The sequence below is a fragment of the Notolepis coatsorum genome (genome assembly GCF_963971535.1).
Source record: "Notolepis coatsorum genome assembly, chromosome: 16".
Taxonomy (NCBI): Eukaryota; Metazoa; Chordata; class Actinopteri; order Aulopiformes; family Paralepididae; genus Notolepis; species Notolepis coatsorum.
Window position 1 is genome coordinate 74,816,518 of NC_140180.1, and position 16,110 is coordinate 74,832,627.

Genomic DNA, 16,110 nt, shown 5'->3' on the forward strand with positions numbered 1-16,110 from the left:
GGATGATATGCACAAACAAAAACACTCTTAACTCACTGAAACAGGGTCCCCACAGACATTGCAATATGAAATTCAAGGCCTTTCAAGTACTTTTCCAAGCACTATTTTTCATTTTAAATTTATTTATGAGTGGGCATGCTCCACCCGCGCAAGATGGCCGCCATGTGGCAACGTCGGTCTCCGTTGGCCAGCAGCGTGGGTGAGTCATCTAGTGATGTATATCTATGGTTAAGTCTGACGTCACACGTGACGTATATTCATGTCCGGGGCCAAACACTCTGCTCCATACCCCAAATGACTCAGATCTATTTTTATGACTCAGATCTATTAAAACAACAAGGGACGCACTGAGGCATGTTGAAAAGACGAGAGCCTCATGGCAGAGTTAAAACACAGGCGTAATTAATTATTAGGGTTCCATTCCATTTAGGTGCGCCAGTTATTCCAGGAAGACAGCATGTACAATGGTTTATACCACCATCTGAAGAATTTTTTTCATTCTATTTGTAATTTTAAGGGAGTATTAAGGTTTAACGTTGGGGATAGGTTTCTAAACAATAAAAAAAAAAGTGAATTATGACGACTTGCTGTTTAGCAGCTTGGCCAAAAACTGACGACCCAATAAAATGCCCCATGTGATCTAACATCTACTGTACCATGCACAACACCAGGCCACGTAAATGGAAGGGGACCACAATTAACGTTATTAATTACACCTGTGTTTACCTGGCATCTAGTGTACCCTGTATGGCGTCAAATGGCCACTGTGAAAAGGGCCTATACAAGTTTTAAAGCTCTAGGGAACTTGGAGCAGGATGGCCTAGAGGTAAAGAGGCCGGCCAGTAACCAAAAGGTTGCTGTTCGATCCCTGCCACTGACGGGAGGGTGTATTCCAGTTGTGAGCTGGTGACTGAAGGGTGGCTGGTATTACATCTATGCCCACCATCTCTGCCTGAGTGTCCTTGAGGAAGGCACTGAACCCCCAAACTGCTCCAGGGGCGCTACACTGTGGGCGAGGCGACCCTGCACTCTGATGAAATGCATGTGTGGGGGACTGTGTGTATGTGTAACTAGGAGGAATATGAGGACTGTGTTGTGTATGTGTAACTAGGAGGGATATGTGTACTGTATGTGTAACTAGGAGGGATATGAGGACTATGTATGTGTAACTAGGAGGGATAGGAGAACTGTGTGTATGTGTAACTAGGAGGGATACCGGTATGAGAACTGTGTGTATGTGTAACTAGGAGGGGTGTGAGGACTGTATGTGTAACCAGGAGGGATATGAGAACTGTGTATGTGTAACTAGGAGGGATATGAGGACTGTGTATGTGTAACTAGGAGGGATTGATTGATTGAACATTTTATTAACAGATTGCAGAATGGGTACAATACAGTACAGCTCAATACACACCATTGTTAAGGGGATGCAGACCAGAGAAAGACTTTCGTCTTGTTTACATCAGGGTCCCCCATTTTCAATTCATCATAACATATATGACATACATGACATAGATAGACAGTACTGCTACATCTATACATTTATGACATACCAGATTTACAAATCTGGTACTATGTGTAACTAGGAGGGATATGAGAACTGTGTATGTGTAACTAGAAGGGATATGAGGACTGTGTGTATGTGTAACTAGGAGGGATATGAGGACTGTGTGTATGTGTAACTAGGAGGGACATGAGAACTGTGTATGTGTAACTAGGAGGGATATGAGGACTGTGTGTATGTGTAACTAGGAGGGATATGAGGACTGTGTGTATGTGTAACTAGGAGGGATATGAGGACTGTGTGTATGTGTAACTAGGAGGGATATGAGAACTGTGTATGTGTAACTAGGAGGGATATGAGAACTGTGTATGTGTAACTAGGAGGGATATGAGGACTGTGTGTATAGGAGGGATATGAGGACTGTGTGTCTGTGTAACTAGGACGGATAGGCGAAAAGACACATTTCAATTGCCTTGTGTTTATTATAGTATACTAATCTTTTGGTGAAAATTATGAGACATACTGTACCATTCTACACATTTTGGTCATGGTAGGTGAAACATTTATTCATGGGGATGTTGTCACATGGGTAGGTACTAGGTAAGCAACATAGCGCAGAAATCTGATTGGCTGTTGATGAATGATGATCGTCCAAAATCCAGCAGTGAGCTACTTTTTGTGGGAGCGACAATTCAGTCGACTGTCATAACATTGGCAGTTTCCTAGGCTGCTCAAATGTATTGGAAAATTCATGGACGTCCGGTGGTTGATGGGAGTTGCTCGCGTGTATGCACTGTGCGACTCTCCGTGGTCACTTCTTGCCCTCTACCATAATAATGTGGTAGCCGAACTTGGTCTTGACAGGAGGGTCCGTGTAGACGGGTTTGTCCATAGAACTGATAGGCAAGGCGAATGCTGCATCCTGAAACGGTCCCACCATCGATCCTCGCGTCATCCAGCCCAGATCACCCTGCCATGACCAAAACAAAACACAGTCATACACACACACAGATCTGACTTAAATTATCTTCAGGTGAAAACATTTCACAGAGATATCTGACCGAAGAGCCATCTTATTGTAACTAAGTAAGTAAGTAAAGTTTATTTATATAGCACCTTTCACAGACCAGGGTCACAAAGTGCTTCACATATAAAAACATCAGTAAAGTGCAAGGATAGCAGCATGTTAAAAGAAAAGTAATTAAAAACATGAAAGAACAGGGAAACAAAACAGATAAAAAGACTTTACACAGACATATTTATTTAGCCATAAGCCTGTTTGAGCACAGTCTTTCGCTGCTTTTTAAAGGTGTTTACAGAGACCACAGTTCTTAGGTCCATGGGCAGAGCATTCCATAGCCTGGGGGCCACAGTTTCGAAGGCTCTGTCACCTTTTGTTTTTAATCCAGACGACCCGAGAGATATACGCGTGGTGTAGGGACGCAGTAGGTTGCAGATGTACGCAGGTGCCTGACTATGGAGTGCTCTGTAGGTGATGACCAGAACCTTAAAATGAATTCTAAATTTGATGGGGAGCCAGTGAAGGGAAACTAAGATGGGAGTGATGTGGCATGACTTTCTGGACCTAGTCAGCAGCCATGCGGCTGAATTCTGGACCATTTGTAGCCGGCCCAAGGTGGACGCATCAAGGCAAGTGAACAGGGAGTTACAATAGACCAGGCGGGATGAAACAAAAGCATGAAGAATAATTTCCAACTCCGCCTGGGACACAACAGATCGATGTTTAGCAATATTTCGCAGATGGAAAAAACAGGTACGTGTCAGTGACCTAATGTGGTGATCAAAGTGCATTTGCTAGTCAAAGATAACACCAAGGTTTCTGAGTTTGGACCTTACTGTTGTTGAGAGGGTCCCCATGCATGTAGCAACTTTTGCGGTGATCTGAACCTATAATAAGAACCTCAGTTTTATCTGCGTTTAACTGGAGGAAGTTGTTTGCCATCCAATCCTTGACAGCAGTCAGACAGTCAAATAGGGCAGACAACTTGTCAGATTGGTCAGGCTTGAATGAGTTATAATTGGATATCGTCTGCATAACAGTGGTAGGAGACCTCTTTAAAATGGCTAATGATTATTCCCAGGGGGAGCATGTAAAGTGCAAACAAAATAGGTGCCAGCACAGAACCCTGGGGCACAACACAGGACAAGGCGGCAGTTTCAGATGTGAAAATGCCAGCAGACACAGAAAAACTCCTATCCTGAAGATAAGAGGAGAACCAGTCCAGAGCACTCCCAGTGATGCCAGCCCACTGCCTAAGCATTTCGATCAAAATGCAGTGATCGACTGTATCAAAGGATGCAGTTAGGTCTAATAGCACCAGCACAGAACAGTTTCCCTCATCAGATGATCTCATGATGTCATTTGAGACTCTTGAGGAGGGCTGTTTCGGTGGAGTGCTTTATCGAAAATGGCGTGTGCATTTAAAGCAGTAGTGAGTTGAGTAAGTAAGTAAGTAAGTAAGTATTTATAAAGCACCTTTCATACATGTCATGTAGCTCAAAGTGCTGTACACAATTATAGGCATATATAACGATAAAAGCAATAAAGTCACAGTGATCAGTTAAGAGAAATGTTTAAAAAAAATAAAAATAAAAATAATAATAATAGTAACGTAAAAATGAAAATAACGTAAAAACAGTCATTTGCTTACCAGTTTGGGAGAACAGGTCCGCACAAACATTTCCGCTCAGTAGCAACCGGAAGTGCACTAAACCAATGCACTTGTATGGTAGGTAGCAATGTTTAGCTCTTATAACGCTAGTGTAGTTACGTTTTTATCAGTGGTCATAGTTGGGTCCATAGTGCTTTACCAAGTCCCATGGATCCATCAGTGGCCGTGTATTGTGGTAGAAAGAAAGAAAAAGAAAAACGTATAAAGAAAACAGTCTAAAGTTTGAAAGTTTGGGAGGTCCGCAAAAACACGACCGTTCAGCTCAGAAGCTGAGGCGTGTCAAAAACGTTTGAAAAACTGGAGGCGTGTCTCCTATGTACCCGTTCCTTCATCTAAAAAGTTTGAAAGTTTGGGAGGTCCGCAAAAACACAACCGTTCAGCTCAGAAGTGGCAACAACCTTTTCTGTGATTTTTTAGATGAACGGCAATTTCGGTGGTTGGAGGGGATGATGTTAGCCCTAACATGGTCAACCTTGCTCACAAAAAAGGAGAGGAAATCACTGCAATCCTTGTTTGAGAATATGGGTAAGACCGGGGGAGCGGGGGTGACAATATTGGAGATGGTGTCAAATAAAAATTTTGGATTCCGCTTACTGGTTCTAATAGAGCCATATGGAATCCGCGATCACGGAATCGCGGACGGAATCGCGGAATTGAGCAATAAAAATCGAATCCACTATAAAAAAAAAAATTAAAAATAATTTTTTATTTTTTTTTTTACTTTTTTTTTTTATGTTGTGGAACTTGTACAGCACGTTGTTCAACTTTGTCAGTGCTGTAAAGTTTAAACCTTTTAAAATCTTAGACAAACAAAACACTTTGCTTTCATGAAATATTGTAAGCCGTCATTTGAGGCTTTATAAAAGCAGCACAATGAACACAAATCTGTCAGTGCCGAGTCTGACCTCATCTTAAATAACAAACAGCATCGATTGTTGTAGTTAACAAAGAGAGGCAGAGTTGATTTTGCAAAAATATATATAATTTTTTTTTTTTTTTTAAATAATCAAATTTTATTTTCATATTCGAATCCCATGCCCATCGAACGAAGCTTCGAAGCTTCAAAGTATTTAAGACGGCCCTATTAAATGGACTGTTATATCTTATTAAATTGTGGACATTTATTAATTCCCACTTATTAGACACTATTTCTGATGGTAACATGAGCGTACAAAGCAAAATACAGAATTCTGAAATATTAAAACGGAAAAAACGGAATTTGGAAAAAAATAAAATGGAATTTGGAAAAAAATAAAACGGATTTCATATGGCTCTAGTTCTAATCAGATTGGCAAAGTAGGAAACTCTTGCGTCTTTAACCATATTGTTAAAGGGTCAATGACGTGACGCCTATTTTTTCTGTCCCACTGAATTTCTTACCTTTACAATTAGGTAATTGTACATGTATTAGTCATGTTTAACTATTTAACCTATTTTCTAGATGGCACAAACAAGCAAACAGAAGACTGCTCACTACAGACAGCGGGTCAATGTAGACTATCTTGCCAGGAAAAGAGAGAGGTAAAAAAAAACTATAGGTAACATGCAGTATATCTTTCTCTGGTGTATTTCAAACTGTCATGTTAGTAGGATTAGGAATGACCTTTTCTGTAATATCTTGAACTTAAGTTTGTATGTAATTTAGCCCACCAGAATTAGTATCACATTATACACTATTGTTTCAGCGAGAAGAAAACAACAGGGCAAGATTCCATGTGAAGTCAGATGAGCTATCGGAGAGGGAGAAGGCTGCATCCAGAGGTTACAGGGAGAAGGAAAAAGATGGAAAAGGCGATGCTGGACCTGACACCACCATCCATGGAGAACACTCCACCAGTTCTGGCTGGTGTAGAAGTAGAGAAGAGCAGCAGGGCAAGCTGTGGTGGATCCCCTACCTCTAAATGAGGATTTGAATCACTAACATTTACTTTGATTCTACAGTAGGTTTAACATCCCTTGAAACCATAGGTTATATATCCAGCTCATGATCAACAGTGACATATTTCAACAATAAATGTTCAGTGGATTGCACTGTGCAACATCTCCATTATAATCTGATCAAAGTTTGTTTCGTGTTTGATATATCTTTGGGGAATGTTGACTGTAGGAGCCAAAGCTATTATTGTATTGTATGAATGTTTATTTTTTATAACCTTACATTGAAACGGCATTAGGAATATTGATTGGATTTAGATAGTCATTGAACCGGCTTATTTGTCATAATAGAACATTCTAGAACATTTGTGATGTCACAGTATGATGTCATGACCGAACGTTCTAGAACATTTGTGATGTCACAGTATGATGTCATGATCGAACGTTCTGGAACATTTGTGATGTCACAGTATGATGTCATGACCGAACGTTCTAGAAAATTTCTGATGTCACAGTATGATGTCATGATCGAACGTTCTGGACCATTCATGATGTCACCGTATGATGTCATAACCGAACGTTAATAATTTAACTAAATGTAAAAAATATCTGTTTTGTTTTTTGGTGTGCTTCTTATTCTAGGTGTTCAGGTTGCCTGATTTGTTAAAACATGCACATGTACCTCAATTTGAAATGCCTGCAGTTTACCATGAGATAATATAAAAGGAACTAGGGATTGCACCAATCCGATACTCAGTCTCGGTATTGGTCCGATACTGGCCAAATTCACAGGATTGGATATCGGCCGATCCGATACAGGCCGTAAAGCATGCCATCACGTGAACAGTAGTAGCGTGACAACAACGTTAGCATTAGCTAAACGTAAGTCAACTTGTTAGCAGCGCGCCGCGATCATGTCAGCTGTGTGGAGTTATTTTAAGCTCAAAGAAGAAAAAGGCAAAACAGCCTGTGGTGTTATGCTAATGTGTGTGCATTAATACGACACAGAGTAACAGGCCACCGTACTGGGGTCACAGACAGGTACGCAGGGCAGAGTAGACTAAGAGTGGATAATAACGGACCTGTATGGTGGAGCTAACAGAATGAAGACACGCACAAACAAATACAGAGGGTATACTTGTGGAATAACACGACACAGCCAGGGGAGGAAATTAGGCCACTTTACTGGCCAAATGCTAGTATTTTTTACGTTTGGCTGGTAAAAAAATTCAGATACCCGCCAGTTGGCTGGTAAGCCAAAAAGTTAGTTTCCTCCCCTGCTGGAGAGTATACAAAAAAATAAAACATTCTGCAATCACTGCACTGGCAAACGGTGCGCGTCTTCTGAGTGTTCGCTTTAGTTGACAGTGCCACGAGAGCACTGCACAAGACCACCCGCGGACATATAATGTTTAATAAACGTTTGCGCAGTACTGGCCAACCTGCGGACATATAATAATAAAAGTCCCGCGGTACTAGGCTAGCCATCAGGAGCACTCGCAAACAGATAACGTTAAACACAGCAGAAGATGGAAAACAGACAGACTGACCAACGGGGAACTGCATCCAATCCTAGTACAACCCTCGAGTATAAGTTACTAAGGACACATTAAAGGACACATTTAAATCACAGAGGAGTAATGTTAGTCTACTGGAACTGTATACAGTGGTTAGCTTCTAGTTAGCGTTTAGCTATAGCTGCTTGCTAGCTAACGTTAGACCCGTGTGCTCAAAGCAGCCAGCTAGGTGTATCTGTTATGACTATAATGTTTCCAAAAAAGCACCGGACTACGACGTAAGGTTAGACATTTTATTTCATGCTCAAAAGCCCCTGGCTTGCACATCGCAGTCACGAAAGGGGCTAGCTCAACCAGTGCACTGTGCACAACAGCACACCAACCCAACTGACTACCCAGATGCATACACAACATTGACGTGGCTTGACATACAAAGAAGTAATTATCACAATTAGCGATTTTTTTTGTCTGGTAAAAAATCTGTTTGGCTGGTAAAAAAAATCAGATACTCGCCAGTTGGCTGGTAAGCCAAAAAGTTAGTTTCCTCCCCTGGACACAGCCAAGTGTAATATCTGCGACGCAAGTATTTCTAGGGGTGGCAGCAACACTGGAAACTTCAACACCACACAACACTTGCAGATTAATCATGGAAAGGGAGTATGCAGAGTTCAGTGCAACGAATGCCAAGAGGAAAAGTTTTGTCGCAGCAGCTAACATAGCTGGAAACCATTCAGAAGCGAGAGAAACTCTCTGCAGACAGTAACAAAGCAAAGCTGAAGAAAACCGAGAAAATAACCACATTTATTGTGCTGGACGACCAGCCCCTTTCTGTTGTTGAAAATGTAGGTTTCCGACGCTTAGCCTCACTTCATGTTGCCAAACCGTCATTATCTCTGACACGGCTATCTCAAATAAGTACAATGTTGTGTTTCTTTTTCAAATGTAGCCAAGAGTAAAGACCCTAACCCTATCAAAACAGCAGTCAAAGTGTATATTTTCAGCACTATGTTTGTTTACCAATGATTGGAAACTCTCCACACATTGTACCGGTAAACAGACGTTTTAGACGTGAGGACAGGAAGCCGTCATGAAATCGCTGTAGTCTTATTAACGTATTAACTAAATAATTTGAACAAAATAAAAAGCAGCAGCACTATTGCATAACTGAGTCATGTGTGGTATGTATTTCTTCCTTTAGGGGAGTTTTTGATGTTTTATAGATGGCTAGGTTAAACACAGGTTTTTGTTTTTTAAGGGAGTATCGGATGGGTATCGGTATTGGCAGATACTCAAGGCTGTGATATCAGTATCGGACATGAATAAGTGGTATCGTGCCATCCCTAAAAGGAACTGATACAACTGTGTTGTAGTTGTTTAGCGTTGATTTCATCCATGCAACTATGTTGGTGGTTATTGTTTATTGACTATAGAACTGTGTTGGTGTTTAATTTTTATTCCATACCTGTACATACAACTCTGTTTACCTTTTATTATTGACTTAAATTGTTAATCCCTGTCCAATGTGACTACCATCACAAAAGTGATGCTACTTAACCCACCTTCTCGCTCTCATACATTGACAAAACCAATGATGATGAGGACATGAAAATGGACATTTGTGAAATGTTCAAGTTCCTGAAGCATGTAATGTGTATTGCACTTTAACTTTTTGAATGTTTAATGTTTTTAACATTTGTAATATTTGAATGTTCCTTACGAAGCTTGTAACCTACCATGCCAAATGATTGACGGAGATAGAGCCCCGGGAGTCGGTGTTGTATTTGTACAACACTGTGTACTTCGGCGCACACCTCACATATCGGCATGTAACTCGAGAACCGCTGAACGGATTGTGTCACCTGAAATGGCTATCGACAGGCAACGAATAGGGCTTTAATTCGATATATATATTGTATTAAAATATCTGCACACCCGAGCCGGTAGAGGTCGCCAAAGTGCAGGTGGGAAAATCTTCCTCAAGAGGGCCCACATGGGCCCTCGCATGTTAACATGTTTTACTTTTGTGATATTTGAATGAATTGAAGAATATTTTTGTTGACCACTTGAAAAGATTGTAATAAAAACATTGTTCAGTTTTCTTTTGTCTGAACTGCATTGTGTAACATTTTAAATAGACTTTTAACTACTCTCATCATTTGGGGCGGCCATTTGTCATGCGGGGTAACCAATGATTGTCAATAACTGTACTAAATTCAAAATAGAATATCCATCAGTTTTGGCTCAAATATTAATCACTGGTATACTATGCTTAAGTGGATACTATCTGTACACATTTTAAATCAGTTTTATGGGTTTTAGAGCAAATATGGGTATTGTAACTGCATTACGAGGGAGACACTGCCATTATAGAATAAACTTGTGAAATCATGGTTTACAAAAAATTAAAGGGCACACAAGCCTGTCTTTCTTAAGATGTATATTTAATTACTGATACCTGTTAAAATATTAGTAATGTTAAGGAAATATATTAATTTTGAGATAAATTACGGTCGCCCCAAATGACTTTTATTAAGGCCATGTCCTATTAATTCAACTTTAAAAACACTAAAATCTCTTAATTTGTTTTTTTTTCATAAATGCATGTATACACTACATTCCAAATGTTTGAAAAATGGCCAAATATATCCTTATTTTTTGTATTTTAAAATTGGCCTATTGAAAAGTCTTATCAGTCAATGACCCTAAATCGGTTAACAGTTCCTTGTAGTAGAGGCGGTGAACTTGGAGTTTTGTGGATTTCCATAACCGCTCCACCTTCCGACATGTACGCCTGAAACAACTAATGGCGTCATTCAACCAGGGAGATGGGTTTACTGACAGAATGAGGCACGTTTTTATTTGAGCCACTTTATCCAATATAGACGAGCAATGTGTAAATGCGCTGACCAGAGAATTTACATCAGCTTGTGAGGACTGCACCACGCTTTGATCAAATGCTGAGGAAAAAGTCTCTGCAGAGTTTACCAAGGACACGAGAGGACTTTACATGTTTACCGGGCACGAAATTCAACTTAAAAGATAGATTAAACATTAAACATGATCAGAAACATGCAAATCTTCAAAACAAATGGGAGTCAACATCTAAACCAAGCGAGAACACAAGGTCAAACGTATGCCCATGGGTGTGAGTGGGACCGGTCAGTCACGTGTTGGGTGAAATTGAATGACTCAGTGAGATTTAGAAAATCAACAGCAAACATCTGTTTCATCAACGCGAATGTTGAAGTCACCAGCCATTCAAACTCTGTCCAGACTGATAATGGAGGAAAGGAATTCACTAAACACACTATTGGTGAGTGAGTTTACCTGCCCGGCAGAAATAGAGCACGCTCTGCATCACTTTTCAAGCCCATGCACGCGCAACAAAGATTTTCTCCAAGAGGCACCAGCAGCGTTATGCTGAATTTGCTGAACACAAAAAACAACAACTAACTATTTAACTAAGAAGACCACCATCATGTTTCTCGACAAAAAGTACATACAATGTGCAAAAGCACCTGTGATCAGAGGCTGAGAAATATATATATATAAAAAGTAAGTATGTTCGATATTGGCTTTTTTACCGATATACCGATATCAACATTATTATTATGCATACTTTTGACAATAAAAGTATGCACTGATGTGTTACTTTCACTGGATGCATTCAACAAGGCTTTCTAAATGTAAACATTATCTGTGCATCTCCCCTTTTCTTATAACTCTCCCTTTCTCTTTTTCCCCCTCTTTTTTATTTATTTTTTATTTACTTGTATGCATGTACATAACCTTGTTTTTGTTGCAGCCCCATTCCCTCAAAAGGCCTTTGCTTTTTGGTCAGGCTGCTTTTGTATGTAAGAATTTGTTCTTACTTGCTTGCCTGGGTAAATAAAAGGTATAATATAATATATAATAATAATAATTTAAACAGATACCGATAATTTCCGATATTACATTTGAATGCCAATATCGGCCAATAATATCGGTAGGCCGATAATATCGGACATCTCTAATAAAAAGTGATGCAGCTTGCTCCATTTCTGCTGGGCAGGTAAACTCACTTCGAAGTTGCCTGCAGCTGACTGCAGCTTTAAGGTGAAAACATTTCACATATCTAACTGAAGAATGATCTCAAGATGAGAACATTTTGTAACTACAAGACGCACTGAACATGAGGAATGAAGGCAGTAAGTGATAACTTGTGGCATTGCACTGCTGAAACATAAGAGGCCATTTATGCCATCTAGTGGAGGGTTGCAGGTACTGGAAGCAGCATTTGATGCTGAAGGCTTCAATCATTTAAAGTACTTTGTTACTGTTGTAGATGATGTATTCATTATCAATTCACGATGTAAATAGAACGTTTTTTTCTCATGCCAAGTATTTTGTCATTTTTGAACAGGAAGACAATGTTCCTGAATTTTCTAAACAGAAAATGAACTGACCTCAATTTTTCTTGATTCAGTTCATCCACCTTAGATGCGGGTTGATACTAAAAGTATAATGGAGCTCTATGGAGAAACCATGGCACTCCCCTGACTAAAAGTTGTTTAAAATGAGAACGGCTGGATGTCATTCTGCCAAATCAGCATGGCTGCCTGTGAGTGTGAGTCTCTCACCTTTAACATATCTAGCTTTGGTATGGATTGATTGTTTAGATCACTAATATGGCTAACAAATGCGAATATATTGTAGTCTGCCTTGTTGTTCTGACCAGAATTACATTCCTTTTTGCCTCCTTGATGCCCACTGAGTCTGATGTGGATCAGAAACCCGTCTATATGTCTGTGGGATGAAGTAGTTGAAACAGTGTGGCAGAATCACTGGCTAATTATGGAAATAAATAACCATACAGTGTAAAATGGTAAGTAATCATGTTAGCGTGCTCTTACTCCTTGTCTGGCTTTGTCTTCACTGTATTGCGTCGCTACTTCGCTGAAACGAACACCGGCCTTCAACTTCTCCATTGCCTCCATACATTTCCCATGTTTTTCACATAGGACATGTCGCACCTGCACAATAAAGTATACAGTCATGACTTGTGAACAATATTTAGCATGTGGGCCGCACTACATAGATTTAGACATTGTATTAAATAAAGTGGCAGATAAATTATGAGTTCCAGTCGGTAATCACCATTAGGCCAGCAATAAACAATAAACATATATATTTTTTTTTTTATAATTCCAGAACAGTTTAGATTTGTTTTCATTTCTTTAAAAGACCCAATTTTCCTTCTAACATATATCGCTAACAATTGCCACCTATTCTGAACTCTGAATTCAGACCTCTATACACGGTTTCACCTCAACAACATAAACATCCTAAACAGAGTGTTTTCTAATATCAACAACTGAAATCAACAAGGGTCCAAGCTGTTCCCCTAGCAACACAATTGCAGTAAAAGCTATCTATATGAGCTTCAAAACTAAGCTCTTATCTCACAATTTAAGAAGGGAACTGATAAAAAATGCTATGTGTACTTAACAAAAAAGTACGGTGGTAAAAAAAAAGTCCATATTTAGCTGTCTTGTATAGCGTCACAGCAATAGTGTAACTTGTATCCCATGTCAGACCCATGACGTTACCTTGACAGCAGTACCTCCTTTCTGTGCCTTTTCCTTCTTATCCGTGTCCCCACTTCCTGAGGCAGCTGGACCTGGAAGACAATCAAATGTGTTGGTGAACTTCTTATGGCCCAGGTTTTGGGCAGAGCCGAATGTTGGTTAGTTAACTACGTTGTAGCGTTGCTGTCCTACTACTACTGCTACTACAGTTACTACCACTACTACTGTTACTACCACTACTACTGCTGCTACTACTGCTGCTACCACTACTGCTATTACTACTGTTACTACTACTACTATTACTACTATGGCAACTACTACTACTGCTACAACTATTACTACTGCTAGTATTACTACTACTACTGTTACAACAACTATTACTAACTACAACTATTACTGCTACTACTGCTACTTTTACTGCTACTACAACAACTATTACTACTACTGCTACGGTTACTGCTACAACCCCCACCCCCTCCTAATAGACAGTCTCCTCCCCACCGTATTCTCTCCCCACCGTATGTATATTTCTCTCCCACCCACCCACCCCCACCTAATATACAGTCTCCTCCCCACCGTATGTGTATGTACCCTATCCCCCCCCCCTCACAGTGAGCTGTGGTGTTCCACAAGGAAGCATACTAGGACCGCTACTGTTCCTAATTTATGCAAATGACATGTCGTCAGCTTGTGACTGCAACTTGTTCCTGTTTGCGGACGACTCAGCCCTGCTGGTCTCTGACAAGAACAAGTTACAGGTTGAAAAAACCCTCAGCTCGGAACTAGGCAGAATCTGCATATGGCTCGCTGATAACAAACTATCATTACACATGGGTAAAACAGAGTCCATTCTCTTCGGTTCAAATAACAAACTCAGCAAGACCGACGGCTTAGTTCTCAGTTACAGTGGGTGACAATATTGTCACAGGGAAAGATGAAATTACCTACCTGGGTTCCATCCTAGAGGCTAATCTCTCCTGTGACAAAATGGCATCCAATGTAATAAAAAAAGTCAATCAACAAACTCGATTCTTGTACCGGATCTCCTCTCTGGTAAACAAGAATACCCTGAAGACTCTGGCAGGAGCACTCATTCAGGGGTACTACGACTATGCTTGCACCTCATGGTACCAAAGCACCTCAAAGGCGCTAAAAACAAAATTACAAACATCTCAAAACAAACTGGTCAGACTACTGCTTGACCTTACTCCTAGAACCCACCTCACCCCTGCCCACTTTGACAACCTAGGATGGCTTAGAGTAGACGACAGAGTACAGCAACTTGCAATGGGCCTGGTCTACAAGATACACTACACGACCAAGGTACCCATGTACATGTCAAAATACTTCCCAAAGGTCAGTGAATACCACGATCACAACACCAGAGGGAGCTCCACAAATCATGTTAAACCCAGATTCGGCTCAAATAAGGGACTAAACACGTTTCGCAATTATGCCACATCAATGTGGAACGCCCTACCCAAAGCTGTAAAGGAATGTGTATCACTACCCACTTTCAAAACCTCTCTCAAGGGACACCTACGGGAGACTGCAATTCAAAACTGGCCCCTGTAAATATCCTAACCCAACCCCCTCCAATGTACAGTCATTTACCTAGTATGGTTGTCAATAGTCCAATGTACAATTTTGCTTGTTTGTACAGTGTCTCCCCCCCCCCCTCAATTGTACAGTTTTGCTTGTTTATACAGTGTTTCTCCCCCCCCCCCCCCCCCCCCAACCACCTCCAATGTAAATTACCCAGTATGGTTGTCAATATCCCAATGTACCCCACCCCCCCCACCCAACCTCCTCCAATGTACAGTTTCTACGTCAAATGTATATACTCCCTTTTCTTGACTCCTTCTGTATCACAAACAGTACTGTATTTGCAAATCTGGTATGTCATAAATGTAGCAGTACTGACTATCTGTATGTCAAGCATGTCATATATGTCCTGATGAATTGAAAATGGGGGACCCTGATGTAAACAAGACGAAAGTCTTTCTCTGGTCTGCATCCCCTTAACAATTGTGTGTATTGAGCTGTACTGTATTGTACCCATTCTGCAATCTGTTAATAAAGTTTTCAATCAATCAATCAATCAATCTCCCCGCCATATGTATATTTCTCTCCCACCCACCCACTCCTAATGTACAGTCGCCTCCACATCATATGTATATACTCTGTCAGGATCTATGGGTAACAGTACTGTATATTTGCATATCATATATGTCACAAATGTAACAGTACTAAATACCTATATGTCATGTATGTCCCTATGCCATAAATGTCATGTCATGTATGTTGTGTATGTCATAAATGTCACTATGAATTGAAAATGGGGGACCCTGATGTAAACAAGACAAAAGTCTTTCTCTGGTCTGCATTCCCTTAACAATTGTGTGTATTGAGCAGCTGTAGTGTATTGTACCCATTCTGCAATAGATCTGTTAAATAAAGTTTTCATTCATACTACTACTGTTACTGTCACTACTACTAGTACTACTACTACTACTACTACTACCAGTCTACCCATAGTAGCTGAGCTATTTTAGCACATTCGTTTTTATTGGCCGTAGACTGGTTCAGTTCTGGTCACAACTTAATAATATAAATAAATAATCATTCAATGTTTCTGTCAGAGAGGAGCAAGTTTAGCAAGCTAGTAATGGAGCTAACCGTCAGACAATGGGACCTAACGTTATATACAACGTGTTAGTTTGCTCAGACGTCAGATAAATAACTAAAATGAAGACAATGAAACTAACCTTTAGCACCTTTGCCACCCTTTCCCTTTGGTGGCATTTTATTATTAGAAGAACCTGAGATTCAAGCTAAACTGAAGAGAAGGATGCAGCTGCAGTCCATGCGACTCACGCTATGAAGCCTGCGGTAAGCGGCGGTAAGCTGCGTAGCAGCCAAGCTATCGCACTTCCGAACGACTCGGTCATGTG

The 16,110-nt window shown here is 40.4% G+C and overlaps 1 protein-coding gene across 1 annotated transcript; it reads right to left on the minus strand.

The window, feature by feature from the left end:
* Positions 1-1,992: 1,992 nt before the first annotated feature.
* Positions 1,993-16,050, minus strand: pin4 (protein (peptidylprolyl cis/trans isomerase) NIMA-interacting, 4 (parvulin)). The gene is made up of 4 exons (XM_084331701.1): positions 15,925-16,050; positions 13,178-13,248; positions 12,482-12,601; positions 1,993-2,474 (listed from the first exon to the last, which is right to left on the minus strand). The coding sequence occupies exons 1-4, from the start codon at positions 15,959-15,961 to the stop codon at positions 2,316-2,318; spliced, it is 387 nt and encodes a 128-aa protein (XP_084187827.1). The 5' UTR covers positions 15,962-16,050; the 3' UTR covers positions 1,993-2,315.
* Between the last annotated feature and the right edge of the window lie 60 nt (positions 16,051-16,110).